A 22,131-nucleotide genomic window follows, 5' to 3' on the forward strand; every position below is an offset into this window, starting at 1 on the left:
TCTGCTTCCGGTTGTCTACTCTACTTATGACTTAAATTTGGTACTACCCATTACTCGAAATCAATTACTGGGTAGAGGCAATTATCGTAAAGTTTCTTGCCCAGAGAAACAACAGCATGTGCGGGTGGCTGGAGTCGAACATGCAAGCTCTCGACTGCGAGCCCAACGCGCTAACCACTCGGCCAGGTATGCTAGCCTACATGGATTTTCTATGTAAAAATATGTTACAAAATGCTTTTTTAAATTTATCCTGTTTGTCTCATGGTTGAAATGTAGTACTTTCTAAAAAAAAATTATAGGATTTTTCAGTAGCGGATCTGGAAAAATAATGAAGGGCAACAAAGTGTAAACCTCCCTGATATAAAAAAAGCGAAAGTTTTAAAAGAAAATGGACAACACAAAAGCTGAAATTCAAAAAAGTAAGTGGTTTGGTTGTGAGTCTAAGGGGCAAACACACCAAATTTTTTTAACAAATTTCTCCTGGTTTTATCTAACCCTAGCATAGAATAAAAAATACATGTTTTTCCTTTTTTTTTTGAGAAATAGCACATGGCTAATAGCCCTTTGGGTCTGGCAATGTTTTCATTTGATGACACACCAATTTCAAGCAATTCAAAACTCATCTGAGAGTATGCGATTGTGGATAACATGTGAGTTTGCAGAGGTAAACTTTTAAGTATATAGACTACGTATATACGAGAAGCCATGGCCTTTATGAAAGAAAATAGAAAGCCATTATCATGTATACAATTTGCAAAATATGGTGCTCTCCTTACCAACTGACATGACAGGATCTGTATTAAGATCGACATTTAAATAGTTTTATTTACAAAAATCATGTTCCCTTCATTATTAGGTAATTAGCTATCCAGCTCTTACTATTAATACTTATAGATTGCTTGTTTCTGCAAGTCAGTTACATCTACGCGAGACAATGAAATTGTGAAGTCATCAACTGCAGACTGAGGTAACGAGTTTATACTGTATAGTCGTTTAAAACTGCATAGAATAATTTAAAAAATAAAAAAGTGTTGCTGGCATTGCATTCACAAAAGTAGTAGGTTTACATTCACAAAATTTGCAAGTTTACTGAATCCCGACTGTGTAAATTTTACGCTGGCTCTCTTACGCCTAGTGGCGGGACCTTGTAAAGTTTACAGCAGACGATTTCAAGATACACAAATGGAAAGATGATAGCTTACTTCCATATCACAACAGATTACACAGAAAAACTGCATAAAAGATAAAACTGTTTGTCACTGAAAAACTCGACACAGCTGTGTAGCAATCACAAAGTTTCTCAACACTTTTTACTTTCATTTACACCTTGCCAACGTAGAAATGATGAATTCTTCCCACCAGCTATTTCTAAATCAGGATTTGAAAGCTTATAATACACATAAACTTACCTGGTGCAATGAATTTAACCTGTTGAGAGCCCCAATTTATAGTATTGTTTTTAACCTAACAACTGTCAGCATGTCATAATTGCTGTTATTTCATCTTTGTGGCAATATGGTGCGAAAACAAAAGTTAAACGTTATACATAGATCAAAATGATAAAAGTCTCATCACACTAAGCGAAGCGCTTGGTCTTTTGCTTTGATTGCGTTTCATCGAAGTAAAGTCTAACCTGGTTCTATTTGTATATTAAGTTACAATATAGCAATGTATATGTGAATAGGTAAATTAAGATTAAGCCCAAGCTACTTCAAAGCGATATTGTTTATCAGTGCGATCAGTGATATTAACATCTGTTTAAAACGACTGTAGCTGTTGCCAGTCAAAATAGTTTCTGTCAACAATCACAAAAAGAGCTAGAAAATAATGGCAGTAACTAAGGTTCTCTTTCTTATACGATGCTGAGATTTTGGATTGGCAGTGATCGAGATCTTATTATTCTTTAAATCCTGAGCATGTTTTGGTTAACTCTTGATGGTGATCGGAACCGCCATCTTGATTCCTTAAAGATTTTGAGTTGTTGCAAAGTTCAGTTACTTGGTCCGACATTATGGCCATCTTTTCTTTCATTTCGTTTTTGTGTCCATTCATATCGTTCAAGGTTGAAGTGAACTGGTTCATAGCAGACTTGAGAGAATCAAGTTCATCGGTGAATTTCTCCATCTCCGTCTAATAATACGTGAATATATACATTGAATACCATTTTGCCCCGGCATTTTGCGAATACATAGGCCTAGAATTACAATATAAAGGGAACAGGGCATGAATAAAATAGCTGCAGAGTTTTTAAGTTTTTTAAAAACTTTTTCTTCATCACTTCCAACTTTTTTTGCTATTTCTCTCTATGTTGTTTATTCTGTTAGTGATTTATTGCGACGAACTGAATCATTATTTAAAAAGGAGAAATTTCCTGAAACTGGGCAATACAGTAGTGTATCCATTTTTATGCAATTTAGCCGATATTGTTACCAGCTTCTCGCATTAACTGCTTGTCGTTATTATTATTAGGCTATTGCGTTTATCGCTAACAACTGCACGCAATTGCACTTATTATTGCACATTTACTTTTTTTAAGTATCCAACTCTATCAAGAATATGCTCAGCGCTCATATTTCTTTCCTCTGCGAACCATCTATAAAAGAAATTCCGGTTTGCGTGTTGGTTTGGCTTGTACTCTCGTCTGCGCACCACAAAGCGACGACGAATGCACTCGGGAAAAAGATATTCTTCTTCAAGGAATACTTCGACCTGAACCAAATAAATCAGTTATAATAAAAATTATTGTTTTGGTGAATTGAGTATGCTGTATATAGGGTAGCTATTGTACAAAGTAGTGTAACGGTTGACATAAACCAAATGGCTATTGGTACAACTTCAACTTACAAAAAATGGTAATAAATCTAAAGCAAACTCAAATATAGTCAAAGTCTTACCTCGACACTTAGTTGCTTCAAGGAAGCTTTGTAGTAAACAGAAGCAATGTCATCAACCGCGATACCAATCTACATAATAATGTGTGGTAAGTTATCATGAATCTTGAAAACTTCTATTTGGAGATCTAAGGAGAAAAAGAGTGATGGAAACGGTTGCAACCTTCTTATTGAAGTTTGAGCCTCCATAAGTTTGTTGATAATGTTGTGGGAGCAGCCGAAGTAGTATGATTGGCTGTTGGAATGCTTATCTTCAGACTGAGAAAGTTTCTTGCAAGTACAATTCTGGGAGTTTCGCATGCTCGTAGATGCTTTCTCCAGGCTCGGTCACCGAGATTGACATAATGAAGTTTCGTTTGTTGAAACATTACTTCTGTGAAATATTCTTATCACTAGGTGCTGCTGGATCGAAATACGTTGCTCCAGCGCATACCCCGAAAGACAAGCGCTGCTTAATCCTGTCGTTTCGTCGTTTACAAAATCGGCGCAAAACTAACTAAGCTATCGTTGCGAACTTTTCTGAATCTAAAGAAAGGACACATTTCCTCCATTAAACAACATAAAAAAACAAAATCTTACCAGCAAGTTTGCCAACATAAGGCTCATTACTATAACAAACACTATAAAGATCACTGTTGTCGACCCCGAGTAATAAACTCTGCTTTCGTAGCTTGTATTGTTTGCATTATTCAAAAAAATGTCTTCGTATTCGAACTCTCCGATAACCATGACAAAGGTCTTGACAAAAGAGGTTACTGGATGGCTAAAAGCAACCTTCAACATAAAATGTTTTCATTAGGCTATACAGTGAGTAGTTGATGTAAGTTAGCAAGTAGTCATTCAAATATCCTGTCTGACACAATGATCCATTTAAAATATAACAAATTTTGTTTTCACACTTACTGTAGGCCTAACATTAAAAATATACACAAAATTATTTAAACCATTTTTTCAGTAGGCCTACAGGCCTATAATTATTGTGCAACGGATTGAATCAACGCTAAGTTATTAATTAGTTGTAGCATAATAGTTAATAGGCTTACCATACAGGCCTCACTGCTAAGGAGAACTGAACTGGCCTAGTTAGGCAACGTTCACAACACACAAGTGGGCGTATTGTCAAAGATACACAAGGCAAAGCAACACAACTGGATGAGCATTACAATTATCTGTTGCTGCGACTTGCTTGCCTTCGGTATTAAATGGAAACTCTTTCCGGAAGTTATATTGTCAAAAAGGAAAAAAGTATACTTTGGTATTTTTGACGTTTGGAAGTGCCCTTTGTTAGCCGTAATGAAACCAACCTGATTTTGAAGGAGAATATAAAAACTGAATGCAAATCCAGCAAGGAATGTGATCATGACGGGAGCTATGGACATGAAGGACCTTCCAACACTGGCGATCATATAAATATATATCCCAAGCCGAGAGCGACGAAAGTACAAAGAAAAATTGATAAACGCAAAAAGCACAGCAAAGGCGCATAATTCCCACTGCCATCTCTGAAATTTGAAAAAAACATTAGAGCAGGGGTTCTTAACCAAGGGTGCACGTACCACTAAGGGAGTAAGGGGTACGAGACCTGTTTCTAGGATTTGCGAAAATGCTGAAGCATTTGGGTTAGTTAGAATATAAGGTAAGAAGCAATATTTGTTACCAGGTTTCAACCAACATTTTGATCATTGCTTTTCACACATCCTAAGAGGAAGTGGGAGAGCTGGTTGATGCTTTCAAGGTGGTGCCAACAAGGTAAAAGGGAACCACTGCATTAGAACAAGCGAACTACACCTACCACAGTACTACATTACAAACATATAGAGTTGTGCAATGCCATTGTGATTAATTTATTCGTCACACAAGACACAAGATGCATTAAATCATTAGAGAGTATCGCGTAACCGTAGCCTAGGTTACATCAGTGCAGTGCTGTATCATGTATGCAGTGTGACATAGGCCTAATACGCGTAACAACGTGTATTGTCGGTCGTGAAGCTTACAGGTATATCATTGGAGTATGCTTTAATTCAAATAAATAATGTTGCTTTTTACATCAAAACATTTTAGGAGCATATTGTAAATCTATTTTTACAAAATATAATACACAAAAGTACTAGGCATCCTTACAACATGGTTTTACAAATCTGTCAGAAGCTATGGCTTGCTTGAGATGCAAGGAAATCAATTTTTTTATCAAATTATTAGGCCACATTTTGAATAAGGAATTATTCGCACTAAGAAATAACACTATTCAAAATAGATAAATTTGTTTACCGTTTTTATGCCAGTGCTTCTTGCCAAAGGATCAAGATCAACAAAAATTAAAATCGATAATGAATACAGGGCCAACTCCAGATAATTTCCAAAGTCACGAAAGTAATTCAATCGTAGATGTATCAGCTGTGCAATCTGTAAAATTTTAGTAGGTTTGTCAATTTTATGTGTTTTATTAATTTTCCGTCTCCTTGCTTATTTTTAGCAAATGATTTTTTCCTCTTGCGTGTGAGAGATTACCTAAGAAACATCAGACATTTGCTGCAAGTAAGTGATGATTTGAGTGAACGCAGAAATGAATTTTCCAAGATTGAACTGAGAGTCGCTAAATGAGTGGACAGCTGTCCAAGGCATTACACAAGCCCACACTCAAAGAGTCGAACCACAATGCTTGCTCTTCCATTTCTTTGTTTGCTTATTTGGTACCCTTTTAAAAAATCGTAGCAGATGTAGCCAGTAGGCCTAAGCCTATTTTAGCTACTTGCTCCCCTGGGGTCTGCTACTATTTGGTGAGTCCGATTCGGTGAGTCTGATTCGGTGAGTTCCTAACTTCTAACCCCTAACCTTAACTCCTAACTCCTAACCCTAAAACGGCAATGATAATTAGGCTATGGTACCTGATAATTTAAAAAAAAAATTAAAAAAATTCCCCGTTAAGGGATCGGACTCACCGAATCGGACTAACCGAATCGGACTCACCGAATCGGACTCACCGAAACGGGCCTTTCCGTTCATTAACAGTATTGAAACTTACTTCTTTCAAAAGTTGCAACGAAGAAAAGATTAAGATGATGACGGAAGTGGCGTTTCGATAGGGTGTCCGATCTTGGCAAACATTTCCCCAAATTGGTGTAGCTGGAGGTATGACTCTGAAATATCAGATTGACTACAATCGGCTTACATAAAAAATATCTCTAATTTTTTTAAGCCAAATAGTATGATGGTTAGTTCAAAGCTTGTAGTTATAGTGTAGGCTTATATTGGTGTTCAGTCGATGTAACTTAATTCTTGAGAGGTTGTCAGATTAGTTTTTCTAAGTGTAAAGTTATTTAGTTTCGTAAATGATATCTCATTTATTTTCAGGTCTATGTTTATGGATATGTCAGTTTGAAATTTAATAAAGCCTACTTATTGTTCATTCCTCAAAGGTTCTTCATAGTCAATTCAACAAGAAAGAGATAGGCAGATAGAAGTTTTTTTTAATGAGACCTTTAAAAGTTCTATGAGGCACAATAGAAGCGTTTTATTGAGACCTGTCATTTTTTTACACTACTGTAATGTTGGGTAGCCTAAAGCCTCTTAGTTTAAAAACCAATAAAAGTTAACTTATGGCAAAAAATTATCATTAAATGTAAGCTCTGACTTAGGTCTTACAACTAAGAAAGAAAATTACGAACCGAACACAGCGTTGGCCCGCTTCTGCAAGTTTTCTTGTCAATGGCTCATCAATGGCATATCTTGGTGGAGTTGTGCCCGTGAATACCATCAACAAAATTAAGTACAAGATAAACGACAAAACATTGAACCAATAGAGATAATTCCCATATCTCCTTTCCTTGTAATTTATAATACTCCTTACAATCGGATGACTCAAGAGCTTCTCTCTTTGTTCCCGAACCTGCAACAAGATTCAATAGCACAGTAGGCTACCATATAGCATCAAAACAACTTATTGTGTCTTTTTAAATCCACATAAGAATATACACAGATAGATTATTTGAGACAGAATATTTTAGATCGTGAACTCAGTGTTAGATGATGAAGTATTAATGAGTGGGCTGCAAGAATAGACAGAGAAAAGGGAGAAATAATTTTTTTGCAGATCAGATTCTAGGATAGTTCACAATAAGCTTACATCACAATAACATACAATTTATAAACATAAAAAAGCGCACAAGTAGGCTACGCTCAAGGTTGAATAATAATTCAATCTGATTAGCCAGGAGGAGCGAAAGACCATTTGGTCATTTAGTCAGCTGATCCCACTGGTCAAGTATTATTAAGTTGAAACAAAAAAAATTAGAGTGCTCCTTTCTTCAAACTACATTGTATAATTTATTTCTCATCTATGTCAAATATTGCAATAATCTAATCTACCTACCATAATGGTGAGGGGATGGTTTTGCGCTAAAATGGAGCTACTTTTTGAGTAAGGTTTTTCACCTTTCTGTATGCAACCATCGTTTGCCGAAACTATCTTTTCAGGTCGACCCACTGAACCAAGAAACATGACGTTCTGACCATCTATTGAATCTCGATAACTCCCAGGAGGCTGAATAAAAGAAACAAAACAATCGTCCACTTCTTAACCGACCGGCAACCCCTTCTTTTTCTTTTTGTCGCTTCTACCTTTTTCTAGACCCCTGCTTCATTGTAGCATGTAATATCGTTGTTTAATAAAAAAGTAAACAAAATGTATGAAAATTGATGATTCATTATAGCCTACAACAGTAGTTCTTGCCTAGACAGTAAATCAGTCGCTTTTTGTGTTGATTGGTCTGTAGATCAACGTCTGAAGAAGTTGAATCAATGCAAAAAACGACTAGTCTGGTTTTCGGGTAAAGCTTTATCGTCTCTATACCCTCAAGTAAAATTTTCCTCAATCTGGATATTCCTTCTTGGATAAATGTCCACGTTACTTCTACATATTTCATAATGTAATTCACATTCTGCATTATCCTGACACGAATCTTTTCATGAACAAATATATGAACAATGATAACATGATTTAAAATTAAAATGACAAGAAAAGATATTTAAGTCTGAGTCCCAAACTTTCAAACTTTGGTAAAAACGCGTTTTTAGAATTGTCCAATTTCTTAAATAAGGTACATGATTAGAGCTATTAAATAGCCGTGGTTTTAACTTTAAAATTACAACTTAGCCTAAAGGACAACACTAACCAGTTAGGAATGTGTAATGCAAGAACTCCAAAGCAATAGCCTGGGCTACGTGAAAGTATAATATTTTTCGCTTCTAAACCAAATTCTGAAGTTATAAGGCGAAAAGGCTATGACTGCTAAAAGACGTTGCAAGGAGATTCTTGCGTAGGTTGCCACTTATTTTCAAGCGGGATTTTAACTTGGTCGTTTATTCTGAATTTTTGCACATCTATAGTAGCCTACTTAATACAAAGATTCAAAAATCTGAATATTCGAAGGAATTTGAAATTTGATTTCTGATCTTTTTTTTCTGGTAATTGTGAATATATCACCTTTTTTTTTCAATACCACTAGACTTTTAACACATAAAACTAATCTTGTGTAATTGCAGTGGGCCATGAATTGGAACGGTAAAAATTCTCCCAAATCAACTAGCCCTCCGAAAAAACAAACCCTTGCAGATCTTAAATAAGAGAATAGTTGAAAGAAACATGTCAAATGCTTCTTTTGTTTTAGATTTTGGAAAGGTAACAACTTTTAGAGCACTGGTACCACCTTGAAACCGTTTTATAATAAAATGTCACCAACTACTGTTTGTAAAGCAGTTAGGCCTATGTCTCTGTTTGTTTGTTGCTTCTTGCTGTATAGTATTGAACCACCTGGGTTTCACTCTTTACAGTTACATCAGCACGATTTTTGTAAAAACAAATTCTGCAACAATTTGGCTTAGCGTAGCCTCCTTATTTATGTATGAAATTCATGCATAAACGTAGACAAAATTATTTGTTTTTTGTAAACAATGAGGGTTAATTTATTTATGTATTTACTTGTAATGCAGTTGTTGTAACATTTGATTGTTTTCTTAGGCTTTGCTTCTTTTTCATGAAGTTTTCTCGTTCTTCGCATTCTTTTTTCCATTTGTCAATTTCGTACATGTCTTCCAACAGCTCGTAGTTGAAGTTTACCTGAAACACAACAACTCAATCTAAAAATACATATCTGGAAATGTATTGAGTGCAATTGTAAGTTTACATATAGCTACTGTGAGTGAAATTTAAAAAAAATTAAAAGTTTGATGAATTGGCAAAGTTCTGAACATGGTTTGTTGTATTGACGATAGACTGCTATAGCTATAAAATTCAATGCTTTAGCTTGTAATTTTGAACTTCAAAATTTTTTTATTGGGGCAATCACTTAATTTTTTCTCCATACCCTCGCTAAGTTTTCTCTTTTTATTCTACATTGTTAAGTTGTTATACGGTGTTTTTTTTAATCACAGTCAAAATAAAATTAAAGCTCAAGCTACTAAACAAAGCAACAAGCAAGTTTAATGGCTCAATAATTTCTCAGTAGGTGAATAAACTCAGCGTAAAAAGCTGCATTTGTGGCCTACCTTGAAGCACGGGTTTGCTGCGTTGTCGCTGTTGAATTTTGTGCATTTGGTCAGAACAAGTTCGGCGACATCTGGCATATGCTGGATCAGTTGTCTGAGTGGAGTAGAAGGGATATCTTGACGAAAAAAAAGAAAACGTTAGAATCCACTTCTTTTTTTTTGGAGTAGCGTTTGCAGCATTTTTGTAATGATGGCGGCCTTTAGTGATTTTAGGGGGAAATGTTTATCTTTAAGATATAACATCTTATTGTATCGCTTAAACAACTTTCAGAAATAATAATGGCAACACTATTTTTACCAACCATTATCGCAAAAAAATGCTCCAGCCAGCAAAAGTTGCCATTGTCACAACACTCACAACGCTTTAACATCCCAAGGAGTTATAAGATACAGTAATAACCTTTACATGCTGTGGTTATCAATACATGTACACATTCCTTTTCAAAAGCTTTATCTTCTTGCCCAATGATGGTTTAAAACTTAATTATTTTTTACAAGAGTAAGCAAAAATGGCTTAAAGATTTATTTACTACCTGATCCATTGCAAAAACTAACGTTCTTCATCGAGTCCATCCAATTGTCGTGTTGAATCAAGGCGATTGCACATTTTTCTTCAAGTCTTCCGATGGCAACATTTAGCGGATTCCTTCCGTCCGGCAAGCGGGCACTGACATCGGCGCCCCACTCCAATAACAGCTTCACCATATCTGACTTTCCTTTACTGCAAGCTATGTGCAGCGGAGTTTCCTGCAAACGCAGAAAATATAGTTTGATTTGCGAGGTAGATAAACACGAACTGTACAGCAGTACAGCATCTTTGCAATATTTATTTTACGACGTGTTATTTTGGTTTTGTGTTTAAAAATCTATCAAAATTATGCTGGTAGTCAATATCGTTGTAGAATATTAAATACAGAATATTGTAATAAACTTCATTCTCGAATTGAAAAATCTTTTTGAAAGCCTAATCCTGGAAATTTCTCATACTAGCGTTGAAGCTCTAACCTTCTTGAAATTTTGTTGCACGTAAATTGTTCACCCCCCTCAGCTCAGTAGTTAAGCACCCGACTCAAGATCATGCGGCGCTGGTTCGACTCTCGGGGTGTGCACTTGAGCAACGCATTTCAGGACTGCTTTCCATTCAGCAGTAATCATCCAACATGAGCTTTGAATTAGGTTGCTCAAGCGTATAGGCCTCGGTTTGCGTGTACATGCGCTATTTACTGAAAGAGCTGGAATTGCTCACACTGAAAATAGTGATGCGGTTTTGAGTCTTTTTTTTTGATACACATAAAAATTTTTATATCACTATATGTACAATATATTGAAAGGCAAATTATTAAAAACTCTTTCTCTCTCTCCCTATTTCATCTCTCTCTGTACTCTTGCCATACGTCAGTTAAAAAAAATATATATATATAGTAGGCGTAATCAACCAACCTAAAACACGTTTTGCAAGTTATCTCGGTTAAAAAAAATGTTTTCATTTCACTTCTTGTCTGTCCTAGTTAACGTCACCTTCCTTCTTGTTTTGCAGTTCAACAGAGTGTGGTCGGCTCTGAGCAGAGCTTTGGCGCAATTGAGCCATCCTTCAGCCACACAAGTGTGAAAAGGAGTCCAGTGATTCACATCTCTGCATTGAGAAAAATAATGTTATTATACGCATGATCGAGACGAACAGTTTTTTAATAATGACCTGGTCAGGAAGCCTGGGCCAAGTTGGAACTACATAAATACTTCAGCAGTATGATATTTTTAACACATACGATCTGTAGCTTAATCAGCAATTTTCGGGGCAAAATATGAATTCATCAAACACTTACAAATCACCCGTGGCAGCTCCTAAATTAATTAGTTCCATTACAGTGTCCTCATGGCCTTCTATTGCTGCTAAATGAAGAGGACCTCTTGAATGGTCATCCTGATCGTTCAGTGTTGACCTGTCCAGAGCGACTATCTCCCGTATTATTTGATGCTGATTGTTCATCGCCGCAAAGTGTAGTGGAGTCTGCTCTGTATCATTGCGAGCGTCCAGCCTCATTCCAAACTCTACCAACAACTGCAAACAACAATGAATGCCATGACACAAGTTAAGATTTAATGCAATCTTTTCATAAGTAGGCTATCATTTTTTGCTAAAGTGCACTATAAACAGAATGCAGAATGTTGGTCAATGATTAAGTTTAATAGCTTCACAATAGTTTTATTAATTGCTGTTTACTCTAACACACTAGTCAAGATAATGTATTATATATCATAGATGTAGGGAGGTCAGGGACCAATGGGACAAAATAGCTTTTTCTTTAATAGCTCAAATAATTTACAGACAATGCGTACCAAACCACATTTCTAATATATAGTTCCACCTTTTACTCACATCTTCAAAACATCTCAACAATTTTTTTTTAATACTTTGATGTTTATTTTTAGGTTTCATACCGAACTAAAGTGTCCCACTCGTGCCTAACTTAAGGGAGCAGTGGGACACTTCAGAAATGCATTTAACGCAACAAGAAACTAGTTGCAAATAAAAAAAAAAGAGATTTCACATCGCTTTCATTCATGCATTAGTGTATTCCAAGGCATTGTTTCGACACTTTACATCAAAGAAACGCTGAAATAAATAGTTTTAATGGATTGACTCAGTAAAACTCTCAAATTTACAAAACAAACATTATTGAAAACAAAACAGCAGAATACACAATGAAGTTGTTTAAATGTCCTATGAGTTTTTTGAATAGAAGGATTTGTCAGCACCACCATGTTGTGTTATAGCCTATATGTATGCGTTTATACTGTCCCACAGGTTCCTGAACAAATGTCCCACTGGTGCCTGAACAAATGTCCCACAGGTCCCTGAACAAATGTCCCACTGGTGCCTGAAGCCAATTATGAAATATTTTTGCCTCTCAGTTCAAAACTTGAAAAAAAAACTTTGCAGTTTTTGCTTAATGGAAGTGCAAGGTGTAAGGTTTAACTCAATCTAAAAACTACTTCCTAATAAGTTATTGTTAAATCAAAAACAAAAAAGAAATCTAACCACTCTTGCTTACTTCAACAAGCAAAAAAAAGTTTTTTGATGTCATTCTTGAACTACAAAAATTTTGCCATTAAACTACGCTAAAAGGTATTAGCCAGTATCTCGGTTCCACACGTAAAATTTCAGTCATTTACGTTCACCACTGTTCAAGAAAATGGCAGTGTCCCACTGGTCACCGATCTCCCCTACCTTCATTGTAGACAAATAACCACGAGAAGCGCATTCATGCAAAACGGTGTTGCCAAATCGATCGCATTCTTCCACTAGAGCAGAGTGATTGGAACACGTGAGAAGATACTGTTTAAGAATAAAAGAGCTTTCTTTGAAACACAGGTCACTCAGCCTACAACTATATACTGTAAATATAGACTAGGCTACCTAGCTACAAATAGATACAGCCTACTCAGAACAAGAAAACAAGAAAAAATCGATAACACGATATCCTTTGTAGATGGACATTGAATCTATACCTTGTTATTACCCTTGCAACAATGTGTGAGTGATTATATACACAAAATACAGCATGCTAAATATTAAATGCATATCTTCGAGAGCGCTATATGACCGCTTGCAAATCTGGCATGGACTATTTTAGCCGTTTTTTTAGCATTTTCAGGCAACTTAGAAATTCCGTAATAATCACAACAGCTAATCTAGTTTCCGAATCCAGAAAAGATCTGGTCACAAAATTTGCTCAAAATCGTATTCTATATTGCCGATGACATATACACCTCACAGAAACCAATCGTCAGATCAAACGCTGTTAGAAGTATGTATGACAGAAGTATGAGCAAATTTCCTACATGAAACTTACCTTCACAAGTTCTATTTGGCCTTCTTCCACAGCAAAGAAAAAACAGTTTCGAGAAAAGTAATCGGTTGCATGTAAGTCGGCCCCACACTGCACAAGCAGGTTCACTGCTTCAATGTTGCCAAATTTGCACGCTATCAAAAGTGGTGAAAGATACCAATTGTCAACAATCTCTGTATCACATTTTCTGCAACGTGACGTAAGTTTAGATTTATGATTGTCGATATGTAACTTAGTTATTTTTGCACACACACACCTACTGCAGTTTAACCTATGCCAACATAGCGTAATGTACGATCATGGCTACGATATATTCAATAATAAAACAAGCCGATTGAATTGATTCAATTTACAATGCGTTGTAACATTCTGTTTATCATCAATTTACCAACTAAAAGTTTCAAGGTTGCAAACTTAAATTTGAAAAAAATTGGTCGCTTTTTTTCATAGCCATAGGCTACTTGCAAAATATAAACGCAACTCGAACTTGGGCTTGACAATAGGCCTAATTTATAAATGGAATATAAACTCAGTTTTAGTTTTACATGTCCGCGCGATTCGGCATTGACGTACATCGGTATGTCCACCAGACAATTGACCACGAGAGTACCAGAGCATCTGAACTTTGCAGACTTAAAGAAAAGTGCCATCAAAGACCAAATCATAGAGTGTTCTTTTTGCACAGATTGGCAATCTCCACTGACACATTTAAAATTTTACACAAAGGCAAATTTATCACAAAAATTCAGAAAGCGCTGTTAACCAAACGCTATACAACCCAAATTTAAACAAACAATTATTTGCAAGAGGGGCGTCCACCATAGGCGTAGCCAGGGGGGGCGAAAGGGGCCATGCCCCCCCCCCCCCAAATTTTCAAAGTTTGGATTCCGAAGTTGATCCCTTTGTTGAAAATATAATAAAATTTGTAGAAACTTATAATCTTTTCCAAGTCATCTGGCTATTAACACCCCCAAGGACTTGGTTTAGACACACAGAAAGACACCAATAAATTTTGCAAATCGTAAATCGGGAAAAATTTACGCGATTTACGTTTTTTTTAACTAATTTGTGGAAGCAATTTCAGAATGGCTTACTCTGTTATGTTTTTGTGTAGCTGAGTTTTTGGTGTTCTCTAACTTAGCCGCAGGTTTTGCCCGTTTGTGTGTAAGAGCTACCTTTAATAAGTTAATAGCTGTTTATCTGCTAATAAGTTTCATACAAATATTACCCTAAAAGTGTTTCCAGAAAGCGCTATAATCCATTATTTGAGTGTAATCTTGCAAAAAATTTTCGGGGGAGCATGCCCCCGGACCCCCCTAGAATACGCTTGCCTTCGGCACGCTCTAACACCCCACCACTTTTATTGCTTCCCTTGCTCAACCCACCAGCATACGCCACTGTACATCAGGCGGCGATGGCTTAAATCAAACACTTTGTCCTTCTCCTCAATTCATCAAATATTTGGCCCCCCCAAAAAAAATTTTTCTGGCTACGCCACTGGCGTCCACTCCATACTCCTCAACAGTTCTTGATGTATCACGTAACCCTGTGGTGCAAATTCTTTTGTAGTTACGTAGTTGCCTTTTCCTAATGTAATTTGTTTTCCGTCTGTCTGTCTGTTTTCCACACTATTGCTTTTAATCGCTGCGTATTTTTTGATACTTATAGTCAGTTAGCTAGTTACCTTCAAGAAGTTGAAATTTATTGCATTTTTGCAAATAATTTCAGATTCCTGATTAGGGCTTAAGTTAAGCGGAAAACGTTCCACTGTTGAAACTATTTGTAAATATGTAAAATATATTGTAATAATCCTCAACCAGGTTGTATAGTTGTGTCTTGCCTGTCTTTGGTACAAGAAAGCAAACTCTCTCCCGAAACTAAATTTCTACATTGCACCTAATCTTCATCACACGCATTCTACTTGCCTTTGAAGAAATCAAACTGTAGAAAATTATCGATAAACATAAATATTGAAACATTTAATTTTTGCAAATAAAACGTGTTGGCTAATTAATTGCATTTGGAAGTAATTGAAGAGTCCAGGTGCAAAACGATCAAACTGCCAAAACCAACTTTTCGAGTAAACTGCAAATGAAAGTTTGAGATTGATTGTTTTGTGGCTGAACCTTGTTATTTTAAAGCCTTGTTTTACGAGATATTGATCGTTTTGCCGCAAAAAAGCCTGCTACATAAAACTTTCGATGTTAACACAACGGGTGATGGTAAAATCTCAAAATCATAAATAATGGAGTTTGATCGTTATGCACTTGGACTCTTCAATTGTAATTTGAAACTTTCAGAACAATGTAATTGAAATGTAATATTTGATGGTGTAGCCTAATTGTAATGTAATTGAACTAAAAATTGTTTACTTGGTTCAACTCTGGTGTGCAGCATCCCTTTTGGAGTCTAAAACACCAGAAGTTATACAAATAATTTAAGCAATGGCCAAAAAACTTTAAGTTTAAACAATCCATTCCAACTTGCATTGTGATAAAAATCTGAGAAACTATGTCAAAATACAACACAGTTAAGTCACTGACGATTTTTTCCAACATGTAAATAACTGAACATTTGTTGAAAATAAAATACTAATATATTAGTAAATTTATTAAAAGACATATTGAATTATTAGTAACCTAAATCAGTCTACATAACTTCGGAGTATAATTACTTTTCTAAAAGGTATTGTAAGCACGAGATGTTGTTGCGCTGCGCAGCCATCAACACAGGTGTCATGTTGTTATTGTTCAACGGGTTCAAAAAAGCGCCTCTCTCAATCAATAACTTAAGCATTTCCAATGACCCAACATCCGCAGCCAAATGCAAGGGGGTGTAGCCATCTCCCCTTCTTAAGTCCACATACTCTTCTTGACGTTCTACAACATAAAAATAAATTAAAAGCCGAATATGCATTTGCAAGCAATGTAACTTCAATATTATTCTTCAAAACAATTGATAGAAAACTATTCAACAGTAAGTGCTTTTCGAGCTTAGATATTTTTCTGACGACAGCTTCTAAAGAGAGTCAGATGAAAAATTGCAACGTCGAGCTATGAATTCTTCATTTGAGCATATTTCGTTGATCCAAAAACAGAGATAAGTTATGACCTAACTACGGCCTATGATCTAACTTACGCACAAGCAAGCGTCAAAGTAATCTGGCAAATGGCCAACAAACGTGAAGTGTCTAATGGCTTCACAGATCAGACTATATACCTTTATAAGTAAAACAAGTAAAAAAAACTGACCTTTTAACCAAGCCTGCAGCGGTAACCTATACTGCGAGCAGGCAATCTTTTCACAGTAACTTAAACATTTAAAACAGATTTATGCACAAACTTACCAGTGTGACCGAATGATTGAAACACGGTTTGTTTAGTTTCTTTGTACCAAGCTTCAAGTAGAAGTTCCACTGTCTCAAAATGGCCGCTCTCAATAGACGCATGGAGTGCTGTACTCCCATCGAGATCCCGGTGAAGCAAATTTTTTATCGCTCCTCCAGGAAGTGACCGATTAGCAGCTTTCATAAGAACCATCGCCACCTGACATGGAGGTTTGAAGGTTGTAAAACTTCACAGCTGGGAAATATCATATGTTCGTTGCATATTGTGTATGTGCATTGTGCAGGCCTACATTGCCATCAGCCACCGCTAAATTTGTAACCTTGTTCAATTCAATTTGTTTTTCTTTGACGGAATGCAACAGTACAGTAATGGTGGTGTTTTAAAATACATTACGAGAACAAGACCAACAAAAGAAAAAGGTGGTAAAAGCACAACGATGTACATTGTATACGATGTACATTTAGAGGTTAAATGTAAGATAGATGAAAATAAATTAAGCACGACCACTAAACCTAAAAGTTTAAGTAAGTAAGTGATTAATTTGAAGAAACCAGTTGGCTCTACATACCTAAAGCAACTGGAGGTGACCATTAAAGTATACAATTAAATCAAACATGACCATTAAAAGCATAGCTACCTAAAGCAACAACTGTGACATTCAATTGTTGAAAAGTTAAAAATTCAAGACAATGCTATTCCATCAAACATTTGAAATACGGTAGTTAAAACTTTAATTTATTTAGGAACTTTGGTAAATTTATATGTAGGTCTAGGCTTCACACATATACTAGAAACTTTTAAAAATTATGATGCGTAGCCTATAGCTTATAGAAAATCTTTTTTCTTTTTAAGAAATATAGAAACGATAAAAATAGGACTCGCTTCGTAATTACCCCTCTGAAAGGTGACTTGACATTCTACACATAAAAACTTCAGAGCAGTGTTACTACCTATTGAGGAGTTAAAAATTGAAAATATATTGAAAAATGTGTATAACCTACTGAATCGCTTTCCCCATAAAACAATGCAAATGGTTATGAACATAATAATTCAATTTAAAATTAAACTATCAATATTCTATTGCCTTAGTTCAAGGGTGACAAAACTTTTTGCGGTAGCGGCCACTTTGTCAATTACACATGAGTTATCGGGTCACACAACTTTTTAATTGTGACGTCATAGATTGGAATCGACCAAAAATACAAAGTGAAGTTGGTGAATAGTGTTTTCACAACTTTACCTTATAACTTTCCTATTTTCTAACTTTAAACCCTGAAATTTAGTGTTTAGGGCAAGAAAATAGCAAAGGAAAGGTGTGCCAGTGAAGGCGTAAAACTGCTTTGAGGTGTCTTTTATCTTTAATGCATCAGCGATTGCCAAATTGTTTTGCGGGCCACAAAAAATTCTTTGACGGGCCGCAGGTTCGTCACCTCTGCTTTAGTTGGTCACAGTTTGAAAGCAGTCAAATTACGGTGGTCTACCTCTGTGTACCCCTCGCGACATGCTAAAAGAAGGGCCGTCGCTTCGTTTTCGTCGACGGCTTCTATCAAACTCGCAATTCCATCTCCGGGAAGCGAAAGAATCTTTTTTACAATTTCAACGTGACCATGCCCAGAAGCCTCATGAAGAGGAGTGGATTTCTGATCATTGTAGATCTAGCAATGTAAAATTTTAGTGAAATAAAAACTGATCCAGGAAGTTTGTTGCAAAAGTAAGATCATAAAATTAGTTTAAATATCTGAGGCACAACTCAATCTTGACTTGGAGGTTTGGTAAACAGAGCTCCAGTTTCAATCTCGCCTACAACAAGTCATTAATTTGACAATAATTTACAGGTTTGAAACATTTCAATCTACGGGACTCCACTGTCAGCGATGTTTCTCTCATTGCACTCTCTAACAACAAACCAGATATGCATAAGCTAGCAGAAAAAATTAGCATCTATCTCTTTAGCAGCAGGATACATGTCGCGTTTCTGCTTGGTTTCGTTTCTTTTAAGTTCAAAAAAGTATCTCCTCCATTCTAAACTGTAGGCTATAATAAAAATAAAAGATCCTGATAAGAACTAAACTACATTTAAATGGTAAAATTCTTTTCTATTGGAGCTGTATGTTTGCAAGTTCACACAGTCCAAGCCCGCAACCAGGGGGGGGCATTGGGGGCATTTGCCCCCCCCGAAATTTTTTGAAAATTTTTTAAACGTTCTGTGCAGTATGAAATGTACTTGTAGAGTGTAGACTATCGAAACCGAAAGTAGGCTACGTTGGTTGGAAGCCATGCTAACGATTTTGCTCGATAAATTAGGCTGGCATCCTCACTATTCGTTTCGTTAGCGTAGCCTATAGGCTACTATATAGCCTATAGACATAATGTCAGCATCCATCATCACCATAAAAAGCGTTTAAAAACAACTAAATAATTCGAGATCAAAAGCAGCTGCGATAGCGTGGTGAATAAGCTACTCAGTTAGGCTCAGGCATTTGTAAATACGTCACATAGAAACATTTGTATCACAATTTCACAAAAAATTGCCTTGTTCTATGATTGAGCAGATCGAAGGCTGAAGCGCATTTTGAAGTTAAACTGTTACAGTAACAAGCGGCATGGCAAATAAACAGAATTCTATATTGAGTTTTTTTCCAAAACGAAGAAAAATTGATAACTCAGTCGAAAAATCGATAACTCAGATAGTCTCTAGATCAGGGGTTCCCAACCTTTTTATGTTCTCGTACCACTTAGCCACCACGGATTGTCAACACGTACCACTACTTTCAAAACAACTAATTTGATCCAATATTAAATTATTTGCAAGATGATGAATCTGGATGTAAAGTCAGCGAAAGTAGCAAAATTACCAACAAAACATCACAGAGTCCATTACATCACACAGCGCAGAACGCATCAGAATAACTAAGAAAAAGACACAACTAAACACAAACACAATACAACTAAATTTAATGAGATTTTTGTTTATCTTTCACCAGTTGATCGATGCGTGGCATAACTTTGCTAATAGCACATCTGAAGTCATGTCCAGGGGCACTTAGTCGGTTTCGATTTTTTGATTTGATGTTCATAACTTAATAGAAAATCCCTGCTCGCCTTCCCAAGTAGAAGGAAAAATCAGTAGTTGTGGAACAGCGTGGGAAGCTAGCGTTGGGTATGAAGAAGCCATACTAAGCCAAAAGTTTATTGCAGAACATTCTTTGCGTTGTTTTTTTGCTGTCTGATCCCCCTGCATGTCTATCAGTTCCTCTTGTTCCCCTGTACCGACAGAGAGGTCGGCTGGGTCCACTGAGAAAGGATCTGTGATGCATGGGCAGCTTGTGGTATCTGGAAAGTAATGCTGCAATTCAGCAGTTAGCAGCGAGAGGTGCTGGGTAATTTCTCAGGAAAAGTCATCACTGATTTCCATTTCAAGGGCTGACAGAAATTTAAACATAACATAGCGCTTGTTTTCCACATTTTTCCTTCATGATTCCACCTTATAGATAAAAGCTCCCAGTTTTGAAACAAAGTCTACAACAGTGCAGTTTTGCCCTTGAAATGACAGATTTAAATGATTGAAGGCTTCAAATATATCTGACAAATAAGCCAATCTTGCAATGAATTACTCGTCCTTTAGATCGTTTTGAAATTCATGGTCTTTCTGTTGGAAAAATAAAAGTAATTCATTCCTCATTTCAAAAAGACGCTTAGTTGTATTTCCTCGAGAGAGCCAGCGCACTTCTGTGTGATAGAGGAGACAAGTGTGGTCTGAGCCGAGATCTTCACAAAGAACCTTAAACAATCGAGTACTTAAAGCTGATGTTTTAACAAAATTTACGATTTTGACTACCCTGTTCAAGCACATTAACAACTTTGCAGGAAGAACCTTTGTGCAAAGAGCAAACCTGTGTATGAAACAGTGAACACTTATGACGCGAGGTGACACAGCTTTGACATGGGCTTGAAATCCAGACTTTCTACCGAGCATAGAGGGAGCCCCATCTGTCGTACATCCGACAAGATTTCCCTAATCCAGTTCATTTTCCTTGAAAAAATTATCCAAAGAGTTGAAAATATCTTTTCCTTTTGATGTAGTGGACAGTGGACACCTCATAATTCAACAATAATTCCGTTTTTACAGCATCGTTCTGTGTAAAGCAGAGGTAGACAAGCAGTTGGCAGCAGTTTGTGACATCTGTGGATTCATCAAGTTGTAAGGCAAATCCAAACTTCGAATCTCTTACTCCTGCAATCACTTGGTTAGTGATATCAACTGACATTTCCTCGATGCGTCGTTTCACGGTATTGTTAGAAAGCGATACACTATCCAACTTTGCCACTGAATCTTCTCCAATCAAATTTCTGACTAATATCTTTGCTGCTGGCAAAACAAGTGACTCCGCAATGACATGAGCTTTTTTGTTTTGGGCCACCAGAAGAGATACTTCATAGCATGCCTTCACAATGTCGGCATTATTTCGGTAAAACTGGCCTGTGTGATCCATGCGCTGTCGCTTCACGTTATCCCCATGATTGGACTCAAGGTGCCGCTTAAGCAAACTTGGTTTCAAAGCTGCATTTGAAAGGGTTTTCATACAGATCACGCACTGAGGTAAGCTATCTCCACGATGTTGAATAGCAATGAAGCCATACTTAATATAATCTGCGCTATACTTTCGCTTCGACATTTTCAAATATTTAGACAAAAATGTAATGCTGTTCAGGATTCAGCCATTACACATCGAAAACCAACATCAGAATAAACGCAATTCTGCAATTGCACAGACCACATTGCACACATAATAGCTTCGTCACAGACACCATTAAGTACGCACAGCAGCATTGTATTAATAACAATGACAGCAGGGAGCAAGATCGACAAAAGTAGCTTACTGAGTGCAGAGAATTTAGTACGAAAGGAAATAAAAGTGTTGTTCGCATATTTTAGAAACTCAAAATTAAATAATTGTTGCAATAGGTCTACTTTATTTGACAATACTACTACATATCGCATGCAACGGAGAGCTGCTCGCGTACCACCTGAAAAGCTCTCGCGTACCACTAGTGGTACGCGTACCACCGGTTGGGAACCCCTGCTCTAGATGCAATAACAATACCTAGGAAAGCTGGTCGCCAATCAATGAGAGCAACTACGAGACAAATGATCCGGAAGATTTCTGTCGTCAATCTGTATACATACCGTATGTAGATGGCCTTCTACAAGAATTGCAAGGAAGATTTCACCAGCATTTTAAAACAGCTGCCCAAATTCAACTTCATTGTGCCTAGAAATGTCGCTTCAACAAGGTATAGTGACATTGACAATACAGTAGAGTAGGCTACCATTTTACAAAGGAGACATTAACTGCGAAGCCATGATAGATGAGCTTGCCAGGTGGAAAATTAAGTGGGAACGAATTCTTGAAAGTAAAAGGCCAGCAAGTGCGGTTGATGCGGTGTCAGCAATAGAATCCCAAAAAGAGTTTTATCCAAACATTTACAAACTCT

General features: G+C 36.6%; 1 protein-coding gene across 1 annotated transcript; it reads right to left on the reverse strand.

Annotated features, from left to right (window-relative positions):
* Positions 1–644: 644 nt before the first annotated feature.
* On the reverse strand, positions 645–21,311 carry LOC145781663 (uncharacterized). The gene is made up of 20 exons (XM_082593338.1): positions 20,763–21,311; positions 18,117–18,290; positions 16,635–16,833; positions 15,963–16,167; positions 13,292–13,475; positions 12,667–12,774; positions 11,261–11,496; positions 10,956–11,070; positions 9,971–10,184; positions 9,438–9,553; positions 8,872–9,009; positions 7,264–7,434; positions 6,560–6,780; positions 5,917–6,031; positions 5,163–5,297; positions 4,196–4,393; positions 3,471–3,665; positions 2,895–2,963; positions 2,527–2,709; positions 645–2,130 (listed from the first exon to the last, which is right to left on the reverse strand). The coding sequence occupies exons 1-20, from the start codon at positions 21,309–21,311 to the stop codon at positions 1,897–1,899; spliced, it is 3,759 nt and encodes a 1,252-aa protein (XP_082449464.1). The 3' UTR covers positions 645–1,896.
* Positions 21,312–22,131: the final 820 nt, after the last annotated feature.

This window comes from Aplidium turbinatum, chromosome 13, assembly GCF_918807975.1.
Source record: "Aplidium turbinatum chromosome 13, kaAplTurb1.1, whole genome shotgun sequence".
NCBI lineage: Eukaryota > Metazoa > Chordata > Ascidiacea > Aplousobranchia > Polyclinidae > Aplidium > Aplidium turbinatum.

Bases quoted from the DNA above. Each gene is read 5' to 3' on its own strand.
- LOC145781663 (XM_082593338.1), bottom strand. From the start codon at position 21,311: ATGTCGAAGCGAAAGTATAGCGCAGATTATATTAAGTATGGCTTCATT. The intron at 6,781-7,263 runs GTAGGTAGATTA...ATCTTGTTGCAG, and splicing joins ACCATCCCCTCACCATTATG to GTTCGGGAACAAAGAGAGAA. The intron at 6,032-6,559 runs GTTCGTAATTTT...CTGATATTTCAG, and splicing joins GCGGGCCAACGCTGTGTTCG to AGTCATACCTCCAGCTACAC.